This window comes from Cygnus olor, chromosome 1 (genome assembly GCF_009769625.2).
Source record: "Cygnus olor isolate bCygOlo1 chromosome 1, bCygOlo1.pri.v2, whole genome shotgun sequence".
NCBI classification, from domain to species: domain Eukaryota; kingdom Metazoa; phylum Chordata; class Aves; order Anseriformes; family Anatidae; genus Cygnus; species Cygnus olor.
Genome location: NC_049169.1, coordinates 13,026,353 through 13,040,893, shown reverse-complemented (window position 1 = coordinate 13,040,893; position 14,541 = coordinate 13,026,353). Strand labels below are relative to the sequence as shown.

Below are 14,541 nucleotides of genomic sequence, written 5' to 3'. Positions count from 1 at the left end.
CTTGGAGAATTCTATTTTGGAGCTAAAACCGTAGAAGAGCTTGAGCTGTGGCAGGCAAAGGAAGGCTATAAATGTTGACATTTGGAAACTGCTCTAGAATTTTGGATTTACTGTGCTGAGAGGATAGCTCTCTTTAGCCCCACTGCTTTAATTATTCTGATCTGCCATGTGAAAATACTTGTTAGTATTAAGTTTGTAACATCAGTGCATGTTCATAGAGTTCACACTTTTACACTGAGTGTGATAATGTATTACAGGGTAATATGCTTTAGGGGTTTCTCTGGGCTGTTATTTGAGTGTTGTCTTTGTGTTAATCTAGGCTTGTTTTTTAGAAAGCATTACATGGTAATCAACTGTTTTTTGCATATTATCAGGACGCTAGCAAAAAAAAAAAAATCTTGAAAGCTTTTTGTAAGAGCTTCCTGTATAGCAGTAACTCTTAGCATATACTTTTGGGCATTTGTTACCAGTGATGTTTTTGAAAAAAAAAAAACAACAATGAAAACCAAACCCACGAACCATATTTCCTCTTTAGGAATGGATAGACTTGTTCTTTATCAGAGCTTCAAGTAAAGAAGAAACAAAAGTTTCAGCAGCTGCTCTGTGGTTGAGGGAATTGATCATGGGAACAGAAAGTAACAAATTGCTTGAGCAGATGCTGCTTCTGCAGACCCTCGTGGTCCCCAGTTCAAATCTATAGGGTAATTTTTGTCAGTCTTGATTTCCAGTTTAATGTAATACTAAATTAAATAAGAAGCCTTTTATTGTAGAAACAGTTTGAGTGATATTTTTGTATTGGTATCAAGAAGAGCTGGAAGGACTGGCAAACATGATGTCTGCCTACTGTCCTCCTTAGTAAGAAACATCAAGTTGCTTCTGTATGAATATGCACCGATTCTTCCATTGCTGAAAAGAATGCCAAGATGCTTAGCTTGTTCTGTCAACAAGTAGTAAATATTTTTTAAAGATTGCTGAGGATTTTTGATCTTGAAAGATCTGTTGTTCTTATAGGAAACTTTTTTTTTTTGAGACAGTCACTGATGATCAAGGTGGAAATTTAAGTCCAAGCCCTCTAAATGAAGCAATCGGCTGCTTCTTGTTTAGCAAGGGCATGTTCTGTGCCCCAGCCAAGTGCCCAGCCTAGTGTTTGGTCAGTCTGTGCCAAAGCAATAGCCACAGTGCACGTTTCGGGTTGTAATAGTTGATGGACTCCTCCTTGGCAGAGACATTGAGACCTGCCCACTGCTTTAACTATGCAATGGTGTTTGACTCTTTGTGCTTTCTGAATACAGTAAGCTTTCCTTTAATTCTGGCTATCGTGGTCTGTGGTAATATTGTGTAACTGCCATTTTGCCTGCTTCTGATAAATTGAATTTTACCTCTTTGTAAAGAATCACACTTGGATTCCAGTAATTGGTACTCTGTAAACTTGAGCATTAGAAGCATGTAGCAGTAGGAACTATTCTGCTTATCTCTACCTGAGCTGGGTTATCCATAAGTTGATTTCAGTAACTGACTGACTTACTTTTTGAAGAACATTACTTGCTTCTATGACTTGACTTAGGGAAACATTTTTAATGCTTAACTTGTCGTATCCACTTCATACATACTGTACATTTGCTGTTACATACTGCTTTAAATGTTCACATTTTTAAATAAATATATATATTCTTCTTTTAGTTGATCATAGCCGGGTTAAACTGACCTTAAAAACTCCCCCCCAAGATTCAGACTACATTAATGCAAACTTTATTAAGGTATGTATTATTATCTTAACAGTTTTAAAATTTGTTCTAAGCTTTTATTTCAGATCAGTGCAGTTTTAATGTTATAGTCTGAGATTAGAATTCAAAGCCATGAGGAAAAAATTTCTTTCACTATGGCTTAAATAAATTTACAATCCTAATGTCATTTTATAAAACAATTTAGGTTCTAATATCGGTCTAAGTTTAAATATAATATGAAATACTTTAAAGTCACAGCCAACCAAATTGGGACTTTATATCACAGCAAGTTAAATATGATTGTTTTAACAGTTCATATCTTTAAAAATACCAGATTTTGAGAAGCTGTTTTTAGAGATCCTAAATGAGGCATTTGACAAATTGCTTGCTAGAATGCACTTCTTGTTCATTGCAGAAGTATGGCAGTGGAGTTGTACCTAACATTCTTAAAACCAAGCCAGAGTTTGGCTAAAAACCTTTTAGACTTCAGTTTCAAATGGTGAATTTCCTGGCCTTTCTCTGTAGTCTTATTCTGATGCTGCTTCTAACAGTAATGCTTATTCAGAAACGGGTGTTCATGTAAATCTCGTTTCTTGAATATTTAGCTTCAGAAGCTAAATGTAAATGTCTTCAAGTTCTATATGTAACAATCTTTAAAATTTAGGTTTTTTGAAATATGGTATTCCTTAATTATTTTTTTTCAGGGAGGGTGCTTTAACAGAAATAATCAAATTTTGATCATTAAATATGTAATAAACAATGAGGACTTAAAGAGAATGTTCAGAATTGGAATATAGAGAAATTATTAGCTTAATGGTTTCTGCTGCAATCTTTCCCAGCACAGTATGTTATCTTAGACCCACTTGAAATCAGTAGCAAAATTCCTGCTAATGTAAATGGGGTTCATATTTCATCTTCACCCTTCCTGTTGGATCCAGAAAGATCTAATTTTACATAATTACAAATGAAAACTTTTTATTCAGTGTGGATAAGTTTTCTTTGTAAACATTTATGGTTCCTTTGTGCAATTTTAGGGAGTACATGGGCCGAAAGCATACGTTGCTACCCAGGGACCATTAGCAAATACAGTAATAGACTTCTGGAGGATGATATGGGAATACAATGTTGCCGTAAGTACCTACTTAAAAACAAAAATTGTGTATTACTCTATTTCATGGTACAGGGATTGTGTATTTTGTTGTCTGTGCTAGCAATTATCAAGAATATTGATGGTGATTTAGTCAATTTTTTAGCAGTAGTTCATCACAAATTTGAATTTTGTAGCTTAAATAGCATTCTGTATGTCATTATTGAATTTAATAACGTGAATGAAATGTATTAATTTAAGTCTGTCTGAAATCGTGCATTTTTATCAATAGGTCAGTACTTGATTATGTTTCTCCCAGTACTTGATTACATTTCTCCTTTACAAGACCTTACAGCTCTGACTTAGTGTGGTCTGGCAATGTCAGAGGTAGAAGCATTTGAAACAAAATAAAAGCCTACCTTTCTAGTTATGTTAATTTTGGGTTACTTGCTGGTTTATATTTTCTACATCTGTTCAAACAGTTAGTGTCAGGTGTTAACTTATAAGTATTATTCAATATGGACTTGCATAACAAATTAGTATTTCTGCAATTAATTTTGTTGTTTTGTTTTGTTTTACCTGACACATAAAATGTAGTTACTTATTACTGTAACAAGTAGCATATGTTTTGGTGCTTTTTATTTTATTATTGTTTATTGTATTTTGTTGTATTAGTGTTGTGGATTATTTTATATGGGATAAAACTTGGATATTATTTTAGAATTAAAAGAACATGCATCCGCAGGTAAGAAGATACTATTAATTAGTCTCTTCAATAGTTTAAAGCGTATCTGTGTTTCTCAGTTAGAAGCAAGCAGGAAAGCATTCATGAATTTACTTAATCTAAAGCTAGCTAATGTCAAGTGTTTTTTTTTTCTTTTCAGATAATTGTAATGGCCTGTCGGGAATTTGAAATGGGAAGGGTAAGTAGGTTAATATGAACATAAGTGAGCATTGTCCTTGTAAGGCAATATGCCAATATCTGTGAAACTGTGCAAAATCCATAGCTATAAAAGCAATCTGCCAGGCTGAATTAGAATATATATACCCTTATATTTCTGTGCACAGCAAATAATGATGTGACTGCTCTTCCTTGTTCTGTTCATAGTGTTACATTATTATCTAGGAGTTCTATCAATGCAATATACGTTATATCTTTGTATAAAGAACTGAACTAATTGTCTGTTTCTGGACGTGTTACTTTGGATAAAAGTCCTGCTCTTATTGGAATGTAGGCCAACTATCAAAATCCTGAGTCCTTCAGAATTTCCTGTCAATTGATACAGCTGCAAAAACAATCTATCTTCTTAAATCTCTGTTGTATTCTTAAGACTGAGAAGGAAAAAAATGTGGTCCAGAATTGTTAACTCTGAACTTACACAAACACTAGATTTGCTTTTGTAGCTTCCCACTGTATGATGCGTGCTTGCACATATGTAGGTAGTCGTGAAGTTCATGTCCTGTTTTTTTTTTTGTGGTTTTGTTTGTTTTGGATACCTAAAGAAAGGACATTTTAATATCTTAAAAGAAGTTCAGCTACCACTTAATCACCAGGCACCAGTAGCCAGATATTAGGAAGCACCAAATAGGCAAGAAAATAAGGCAGTAGAGATTATCATCTTGTCTGGTTTTTCTCCTGTTAGTCATCTTTCAATATTACACATTAACTAAATTAGAATTCTTTGTTTTTACAGAAAAAATGTGAACGTTACTGGCCATTGTATGGAGAAGCAGCAGTAACTTTTGGACCATTTCGAGTTTCATGTGTAAGTATAAAGCTTTGTAAATTAGTTTTGAAGGATTTAATGCTTCTGTAGCTTAAAATAGCTATTCAACTTGTATCAGACCTTGTATTACAAACAAATACGTCTTTAGTTGTTCAGTACCAAACTTTAAACCAAGAATCTCAAAAGAAATCCGTGGAAAGCGATGTGTGCCTGTAAGCTTCGTGGTTTTTTTTTTTTGAATGCTCCATGATTTAAAATAAAAAAGTGGGTAACGTACGTGCACTGGTTTTGTTTCTTGTGTCATTTCTTTAGATTTAAATCAGGTAGTTTTGAATGTCTGTACCATGCTCAAAAGTTTAGATAATAGTCATGCAGTTGTTTCTCTCTGTTAGCACTTGTGCATTCTGGATGTGCATGAGAAATGAAAGTAACACTGGAATAGTTTATTTTCTTTAAGGTACGTGAAGTTAAGTAGCGTGAATAGAGAAAATGGAATTTTTTTTTTTTTTTTACTTCTGTTGGTGATGGATATATCTGAAAATATTTCCTTTGCTACCATTGTTGCTCTTCAAAGCAAAACAAAAATGAGTAGCGTTAAGGAGGTCTGAAGCTTTTCCTGGAGAATTCCCAAGGTGAACTGCTTAAGTAAGCTATAAATTCAGAAAGATGAAAGAAGCATGAATGTTTCCATTGCATGTTGCATCAGTGTTTTCAGCAGTTCTGATCTCTAAGCATAACTGCTAGAACATCTAGCTTTGATACTAGCTTATAAATGATAACTTAAGGATTTCTGAGAGATTAAATATGCAGAAAGAGGGACTGTGGATAACTCTTACACTAAGCACAACAGGGAATTGAAAGCAATCATTCTTTTGGCACATTGTCATCTCAGTATTGCACAAGAGTACAATCTCTGAAATCCCAGTGCATTTTTGCAATTACCTATCATATCTAGAGGAAGTTGTGTAGTAAAAGAAGTCATGATGTAATTATCACTTCACAAAAGGGGACCACTTACATAGCAGACGTTCGCTTTGTTGCTTGTGAGATATTTTAGAGCATGGGTGTAAATAAGGTATATGGAAGCGTAGCCACGAAAAATAAATTCGGGAGTTTAAGATCAGTGTTCCTTGGATGTGAAATAATATCTGGTTGACTTCATACACACCCGTTTATGTATACTTGTTCTTTCCTGCTTTAAATATGTTTGTGGACAGTTTTGTCCCACTTCTGGCTCTTGGAGTTGTGATCACATCCAGATTTTGCTTCCAGGTCATACCAGGGTCCATCCAGTCTATCACATTGTATTCAGTGATGGACAAAGTCTTTAACAAAAGAGGAGAAAATAAATTGTGTGTAGGGTGATCCTTCTCCTTGTACTTGTTGCCAGCTTTCTAAGCAAGGACTTTTTAATTGGGTGTTGCCTCTGGATTATCAATATTTTTATAATGTAGTGGACCGTGAATTTGACAACCTTTTTCATTTGGGATTTTTTTTGTCACCTCATCTTTTTGATATTCACATCGTTGTGGTGTTGGAAGGAAACACTTCCTTGTGTCCTTATTTTTAATCTTCCCGTCTGGTAGTTTAATCAGGTTCTTCATAGTTGAAGTTATGACAAATAGCGAATGACACCTATTTAGCTTCTTTATATCACATTTCCCGGTTTTCTGATTACTAATTTCGAATGTGTAGATTCTCTCACATTCCAGCATTTACCTATCCCTATACTTATCTAGTCTAGAAGGTGAGTTTCCCATTTTATACCATAAAGGTTTAGTTTTCTAACAGCTCTGGAGATGTTTGATCACAACTTAAAGGAAAAGCTGGGTACTGATAGTTCATCAGTTTATAGTTATCTTCTTAACCTGAGGCTGATTTAGACAACAAGTCTTTGACATCTTCTCGTTATTGCTGGCCTTACAGGTCAGTAGAACAGCCTGAACATTAGACTAGTCTAATGTTCCTAGAGTAACATAATACTCTTCTTAGCTATTTAAATACTTTGTGGCACTCCATTGAGTTTCAGTAGTATATTTTAAAGTTGTTAAATCAGCTTGTTTGCTTTCATTAATCTCCACAGTTAGGCAGCACTGCACATTATTCTTTGTTTCTTCTGTATGACATTGGTGTCCCTTCCATTAAATTGGTATTTCTCTGACACTCTGATTAGCTTTTTTAGCTACACCAGGTTACAGCAGTAAAAATAAGCAGGTCAAAAGTTTCTGGATCACCTTTCTACTAAGGTAGTTCCCAGTACAGGAAAAATCATGGGATCAGATATGTACCATTGTGAGCAGAGGAAAGAAGGAGAGCGCAACTGTTGGTGATCTGGATCTCTGAACAGTCGTGCAACTGCACCTTTAAAATGACCTTAACTGTTATAAAAGAACTGTTATAAAAGCTATCTTTAAAGCTGGAGGATCTACTCAGGAGCTAGTGATTCAGTATTCTCTGGAGCTTCTGAAACAGTGGAACTGAAAACCCCTAAATGGATTGCCAGACTGTTTTTAATTCTCCATAGCTTCAAGTTATGTCCATTTGAGGCAGAGTTGCTGCTATTTTCTAGTTGATGTACTTTAAGAAGCTCAGTTAGAGCTAACATGCCACCTTATCAAGTTGTTCTTAATTCTGCCTTGAAGTAATGTACCAAGAACTAAGGACACTTCAAGTCAATCTTCTTGGGAAAGCATTTATGTAAAAATTTTAGTTCATAAAGTTTCTGAGTAGCATTTTCCTACCTCACGTTGATTTGAAAACCATTAGAGGGAGTTCCTTTCCTGGGCCTAGTGGGTGATGGCCACATACCTGACAAGTATTTGTGAAAAGGAACAAGTGTACATCGTAATTGACTTCTGAGGTGTAGCTGAGAACGCATCACCATTAGGTGCAGTGGTGGTGTACAAGGGCTCCGTTGCTGCTAGCTGTGCAGTATCTCCTTTAAACCTGCAAGATAGCGCAACTATTTTCTTGATGGAAAATGGTAAATTCCCAGTATGAGAAAGGAATGCATTAAAACATACATGCAGTCTCTTAAATTCACTGTGGAAAGCTGGAGCACTTCAGCTTTTTAAGGCATCTTCAACCAGTGCTGTTACTGATGTTTTAAGTACAATAATACTGCTTGATGTGCAGTATAAACCTTCTTTGGTGTCCCAAAGGTGGATTTGAAAATCCTAGGAGCGTAGAAGCTATGCTTTTTGGTCACAATCGAGATAATTATAATGATCCATTCAGATGCACCCGTAGTTGAAAATAATTGGGGGGGGGGGGGGGTGGAATGAAAGTGGATATGCAAGGACAGAGTGATAAAAGGCTGAAGCTGATACAACAGAAGTGTTGGAAAAGGATGGTTGTTGGAGGAAAACTAAATGAAAAAACGCCTGGAGAAATAAAGCAAAAGTAGTGCTTTGAAATACGATTACAAGGACTTACAGTTTCAGGTGCAGCCTGTTCACTTTGAAAACACCCCTTTTTATTTTAAATAAAAGCAAAATCTTTCACAATCTTTCACAAGTGTCTTGTGTACAGCAAGCTATGCTGTTGCTGTTTTAGAGTTAACATTGATTGCCCCTTTCTGGGAAAATCATAGATATGCAAACAGTAAATTAAAAAAAAAAAAATTTTAGTTATTTACTGCATACTTCATATCCATCTCTTTATCCATTCGTTATTGTTTTCTCTTATTTAGGAAGCTGAGCAAGCAAGAACAGATTACTTCATTAGGACATTATTACTTGAATTTCAAAATGTAAGTATGTGAAAAAATTTTCATCTCAACTTTGATTTAGTGATTGGTCAAAAGTTCTTTAAAATTGTACGATGGAGAGAACTGATGAAATCTCCATTTTTTTAGGTGCCGGTTATGTATGTAAATCATCAGTGTAGAGGTGATGTTGAAAGCTTAGTACATGAGAAAAGCATAGTGAAACTGCTTTTTTTACCCCCGTATGTGTGTTCTTGGTTAGTCAAAGCAATATCATCTTTAATAGCATGCATTAACAACTAGAAAGCTGCTGTGAACCTTGCAGAATTTTACTCTTTAAACTAGCTGAAAATATGACTACAAACTAAATCGAACTTGTCAAAAGAAACCGTTTCCCTTTAGTCAACTTCTTTTTGGGTAAAGTGTAAGTATTTGTTAGAATTCATCCCATAAGCTTTCCTTTATTGTCCAGAGGGTTTTACAATGTTAAAAGGTATTTCTGATGCTTATTAATACGTTTGTACTGCCAAATAAAAATCAAGCAAGAAGGACAATGTCATGATTTTTTCAAGGTTTCTTTCTCTTAAAAAAAAAAAAAAAAAAAAGTACTCTGCTGTATGGAGTTCAAATATTTATGAAAATACAATATGTTCCTGCAAGTTAAGTTACATTATCTTTCTTCTTGGTAAACTTCTGCAAGGGAAACAGGAGAATCGTGTGTAGCTATATGCAAGGGTTAAGATAGAAATGTACTTTTAAAAGAGAGCTCAAGACTTCTGAAGAGTTTTTATTTTCAAGAATGCATGTTTGGTAAGCCAATTCACGTACAATATTTGTTGGCAGTTGAGCATGGTTATAATTAGTCTCTTTATGGAAAAAAATAGTTTATTCATCTTGGTTAAAATCTTATGTCCCAAAGAACTACTGTAAATCATGAAACCGACTTGATAAAACTAAGTATCATGTGTGTTGATTGTATATAGGATTTATCTGTTCAGTGAAATAAAAGCACTTGCATTCTCCTATAAGGGTTAAGAGTGAATGAACTTAAATGCCAAATTCTGGGCGGCAGCTTATTTTTCTGAAAAGTAAGCCAGTAAAAAATAAATGAAGAGCTCTCTTGCAAAACCACAAAGGTTGACAGTCTGCTTTAAAGAATACCTGTCATCTTGATTGGCATCCTGTAATAAGCAATTGCTTATTATTACAAGTTAGTTTCAGTTGGGCTTATTTTCTTTAGGAGTACTTTGTTCCATGTCAATGACTGAGATCACAACGGTTGTGAAAACCACTTAATAATGAAGTGGTGTTTAGGAGTAATTTGTGTTAACTGCAGCTTCCTAGGTGTTTGCAGTAAGACACATGAATTTAAGCAGTTCATCTCTTAGTGTTTCCTGAATGCTCATAACTGACCATGCTATGAAACTTTTTATAGCAGCAATTCTCTGCGTAACAACTGTGGTTTTTGCAACATTTACTGAAATGGTGCACTTAAAAACAGAACTGAAAAGAAATTAAAAACCCCAAAGCAGAACCTATGTTATTTTTAATACTTGAACTTTATGAGAACTGGTTACTTCAGAAACTGTAGCTTTTCTTATGTTTTGCTTGCATATACTATAAATGCAAAACATATTCAGCTGTTTGACTCCTACAATTTCGTAGGATGCCTGTGTTACATGCAAACTGCAGCTTTTTGTTACTTAGTTTTTATATGCTTTTGGTCTTAGCACAGAGTCCAGAGTTTACTTTCTCTTAAGGAGTAGGGTAAGGCTTAACAAGATACATTGATGTTCAACCTATGCAGCTGATAAAATGATCTTTCTTCAAACTTACCTAGCAAATTCGTTTCAGTATTTCTGTGAGGTTTTACCTTGTTAGGAACAGATCTATGCTGCATAGATGGGCAGCGAATCGTAGACTTTTCATCTTATCTTGAATTCTAAATATAGTCTTGAACTAGGGAGGAAAATATGTGTTTGTGGTATAAATATCCTTTTAAGATCACTTTCCAGTTTTCTAGAATAAGAGACAAGATTTGTCCCTTCTGTAAGCTTTTCAATGGAGTAGCATTCAAAATACTGTGGGGGGAAAAAAGTTATGACTATATAAAATTATTCTAATTTCTGTGAGAAAAAGCAGCTTGAAACCTAAAGATTATTTTAAACTAAAACACCAGGTTCTTTCTTAAAGTTACAATAAAAAAGGACTATGAAGATTCCTCTTCATTATTAATTTTCATAAAAAAAGCATAAATTCAGAGTTGTTTCTGACAGTTCTGCAGATATGAAAAATCAGTCTCTTTAAATGTAGTTAACTGGAAGTTCTTGGTGGACCTTAATAGGAAGCTATAATTTTTCTTCTTCCCTGCTGATGACATTGGCTTTGCATAATCAGTTGCATTTCTTTTTAAATTTATTTTTTTTAGACTGGGTTTTCTTTTGATTTTACTAGCTACAGTGTTTTCACTGGTCTGATAATGTCCAAAGTAGCTGTTTCAGTTGGAAGCTAAGTTTCTGTGCGCAAAGACCCACAAGTTTGCTTTAAAATAAGTTCAGTGGAGGAAGGGGATTTACTTCTGAGTGACAGAAAAGAAATGCCATGGAGCATACCCCCTCTGATAAACGAAAGGGGACAACCGGTAGCAGCAGACGTGGAGAAGGCTGAAGTACTCAACAAGCTCTTTGTCTCAGTCTTCACTGCCAGTTGGGCTTCCTGTGCCTTTCGAGCCCCTGAACTTCAGGGCAGTGGCTGGGCAAGCAAAGTCCCTCCCACTGTAAGTGAAAAGCAGGTTCAAGACCACCTGAAGGAACTGAACAGGTACAAGTCTATGGGGCCTGGTGCCATGCATCCAGGGTCCTGAAGGAACTGGCTGATGGAGTTGCTAAGCCTCTCTCCATCATATTTGGAAAGTCCTGGCAGTCAGGCAAAGTCCCTGGTGACTGGAAAAAGGGAAACATCACTCCCATTTTTAAAAAGGGTAGAAAGGAGGACCTGGGAAACTACGGACTGGTGAGCCTCACCTCTGCGCCTGGGAAGATCATGGAACAGATCTGCCTGGAAGCAGTGTTAAGACACATGCAAGACAAGGAGGTGATTGGAGACAGCCAGCATGACTTCACCAAGGGCAAACTGTGCCTGACCAGTCTGGTGGCCTTCTGTGATGGAGTGGTTGCATCAGTTGTCAAGGGAAGTCAAACCACTGTCATCTACCTGGGCTTCTGCAAGGCCTTTGACACAGTCCCATGTGACACCATTGTCTCTAAATCAGGGAGAGATGGATTTGAAGGGTGGTTATTCGGTGGATAACGAACTGGCCAGATGGCCGCATCCAGAGAGTTGCAGTCAATGGCTCCATATCCAGGTGAAGGCTGGTGATGTGTGCTGTCTCTCAGGGGTCCATCTTGAGACCAGTGTTGTTTAATACCTATCAATGACAGACAGTGGGATTGAGTGCACCCTCGGCAAGTTTGCAGGTGACAACAAGCTGAGTAGTGCAGTTGATACAACAGAATGGAGGGATGCTACTCAAAGGGACTTGGATAAGCTTGAAGTGGGCTAGTATGAACCTAATGATGTTCAACAAGGCCAAGTGCAGGGTGCTGCACCTGGGTTGGAGCAGTCCCAGACATGAGTACAGACTGGGAGAAGAACTCACTGAGAGTAGCCCTGCAGAGAAGGACTTGAGGGTTCTGGTGGACAAAAGGCTTGACATGAGCCAGCAGTGTGTGCTTGCAGCCCAGAAGGCCAACTGCGTACAATATTTTCATACAATAAACAGCTTTGATTGTCCAAGTTAATCAAACAAAGTAAGGAGCCTCACAGAAGTGCTTATTTCATAAAAGATTCTCAAATAGGTATTATTTATGCATTTCTTCCTCTATCTCCCTTAGGAGACTCGTAGTGTCTATCAGTTTCATTATGTTAACTGGCCTGATCATGATGTCCCATCATCTTTTGATTCTATTCTGGATATGATCAGCTTGATGAGAGAATATCAGGAACATGAAGACGTACCAATTTGTATACACTGCAGGTATCAAGTACATTTATTTTTAAAGCTTATATACTTTTTTAAATTTAGACTTCTGGTTTGAGATGCGCTAGTTTGATTATAAATTGAAATTGTTGTTGTAGTTTTCTAAGAAGGAATATTTCCTCATGTCAAAACTTAGCTCAAAACAATATAGTCCTAGGATACTCCTAGGACTCTATGGGAGTTGGACTCGATGATCCTTATGGGTCCCTTCCAAGTTGGGATATTCTATGATTCTAGTCCTCATTGTCTGAAAAACGCCATGATAAAATTGGATTCTGTTTCAGCTGAAGACAGAATACTTATCATGAGAGAATTACTCTTGGAAAAGGAAGTAGTTTAGTGGTTTTTAAGACATTGAAATCATCATTAGGACAAACTTTATAAGGATCATTGCAGGTTATTTAGCAATATGGTAGGCTATGGGGCAGGTGCAGACTAATCACTACGCTGTAGCTTCTGAATGGCAAGCCTTTGCTTCCAAGCAGCAATTTCATCCTTGACTTGAAATTTGGCTAGCAGAAATACTGCTGAAACTAACCTGCCATAAAAATGTTTTGGCAAGGTGATGACAACTAATAAATTCTCTGGGAAGTTTTTGATTGTGATATTTGATCCTTTTCTTTTTTTAAACAACAAAAGTTGATGTACTATATGTGGGAAAAACTGAATTCAAATTAATAAGCCAGGAAATAATGAATTGTTGGAGGCTTACTGACTCTTTATAGCTTGGTTGTTCTCTACAAATGTAGAAATCCACTGTTTTTTACCTGCATGCTGTTTTAAATTGTCATTATAAGTAATTGCAGTCTAAACCCAAAAGGAATTTCTTTAATACTGAGATCCATTTCACTTTGTCCTGTTTTTCTTAAATGTCAACCATATAATTCTAGTACAACAAATATACATCACTATAACTTTATCTGTAATATAGATGCATTCATGCCATTCTGAAGAATAAATGTGATAGTTAACTGTCATTTTTTGTACCCTACTTCTTATTTTCTGCTTTTTACCTAAAATTATAGATAGGATACTGAATCAGAAAAATGTGGGAACTCTGTGAATGTGTTGTACTTTTCCCTTGACAGAATCCCTACTGTTGAAGTAGTGGTAACTACGAATAACGTGAACAAAGAAGCAATAAAAATGTCAACATGGAAACATCTTCCACGCTTATAGTTCTGACTGGCTGTGAAAAACTTGCATTTAAAACTCATGTTCTGTTTTGCACTGCTAGATTTTTGATTTTACAGTGTTATAGTGTTAGATTGAGGGAATTTACAGTAATAGTCGAGGGATTTAATTTTCTTTTCCATGTGGACTCTAGAAATATGAAATTTATAGTGTCTTCTCAACCATTTAGAACAACTTCTAACATATCTAACTGTTTGTGCTCGTAGTGCAGGGTGTGGAAGAACAGGAGCCATCTGTGCCATAGATTATACATGGAATTTGCTTAAAGCTGGGGTAAGGAATCTTAGAAGAAATTTTGTGACATTCCATCATTTCATAACAGCGATTGAGCTCCCAAATGTACTAAAATTGTGAAATGTTTCAAAACATTCCAAAAATCTTACAACAGATTGGATGTTTAGTTTCATCTTTCATCGTTTATGCTTTTGTGTGAACTTACTTTGTTTTGACAGCAAGTTTTTATCTTACAAAAAAGTAGTTTTAGATCATACTGTTTGAATATATTTCAATATAAAGTGACTCTGAATTGAACCTTTTCAACGGCTCTGCTTAATCTTGTAGCTTCTGAAGTCTCAAGATTTCAAATGTACAGAGATAAACAAATTCTAGGATTTCTAGGTTATGCAACATCATTATTGTTCAAGTGCCATATTAATGCCACTTGCCATCAATATAAATTGGATGTCACACTTTCAAAATTCTTTAAATGATCTTATCTCATCTAAATCAAATGTTTAAAACCAATTCTGGATAAGAACTTCTTTTCAAAATAGTTCTGAGTAGCTCCAAAGTCAAGAGAACAGATTGTCCATACCTACATAACTTAGACATACAAAAGCTGTTAGACAGCCAAAAGTGTTGCTATTCTTACAAATAATTATGTCAATATCATTAACTTCCTTCTATATTTCAGAAAATACCTGAAGAATTCAATGTATTTAATTTAATACAGGAAATGAGGACGCAAAGGCATTCTGCAGTGCAGACAAAGGTACAGTTTGAAATGATTCTTTCAATAAGATAATATACCATCATCCTTTCAAGGATCTCGTGCACTAATTTTT

General features: G+C 35.7%; 1 protein-coding gene across 1 annotated transcript in view; it reads left to right on the top strand.

Moving 5' to 3' along the window:
- PTPN12 (protein tyrosine phosphatase non-receptor type 12) overlaps positions 1–14,541 on the top strand; it is a 76,572-nt gene that overhangs the window by 35,575 nt on the left and 26,456 nt on the right. The window contains exons 3-10 of the mRNA XM_040544554.1: positions 1,681–1,757; positions 2,759–2,854; positions 3,696–3,734; positions 4,506–4,577; positions 8,230–8,289; positions 12,138–12,280; positions 13,684–13,750; positions 14,391–14,468. Of these exons, the coding sequence (XP_040400488.1) occupies positions 1,681–1,757; positions 2,759–2,854; positions 3,696–3,734; positions 4,506–4,577; positions 8,230–8,289; positions 12,138–12,280; positions 13,684–13,750; positions 14,391–14,468 (632 nt within the window). The remainder of the gene's footprint in view (positions 1–1,680; positions 1,758–2,758; positions 2,855–3,695; positions 3,735–4,505; positions 4,578–8,229; positions 8,290–12,137; positions 12,281–13,683; positions 13,751–14,390; positions 14,469–14,541) is intronic.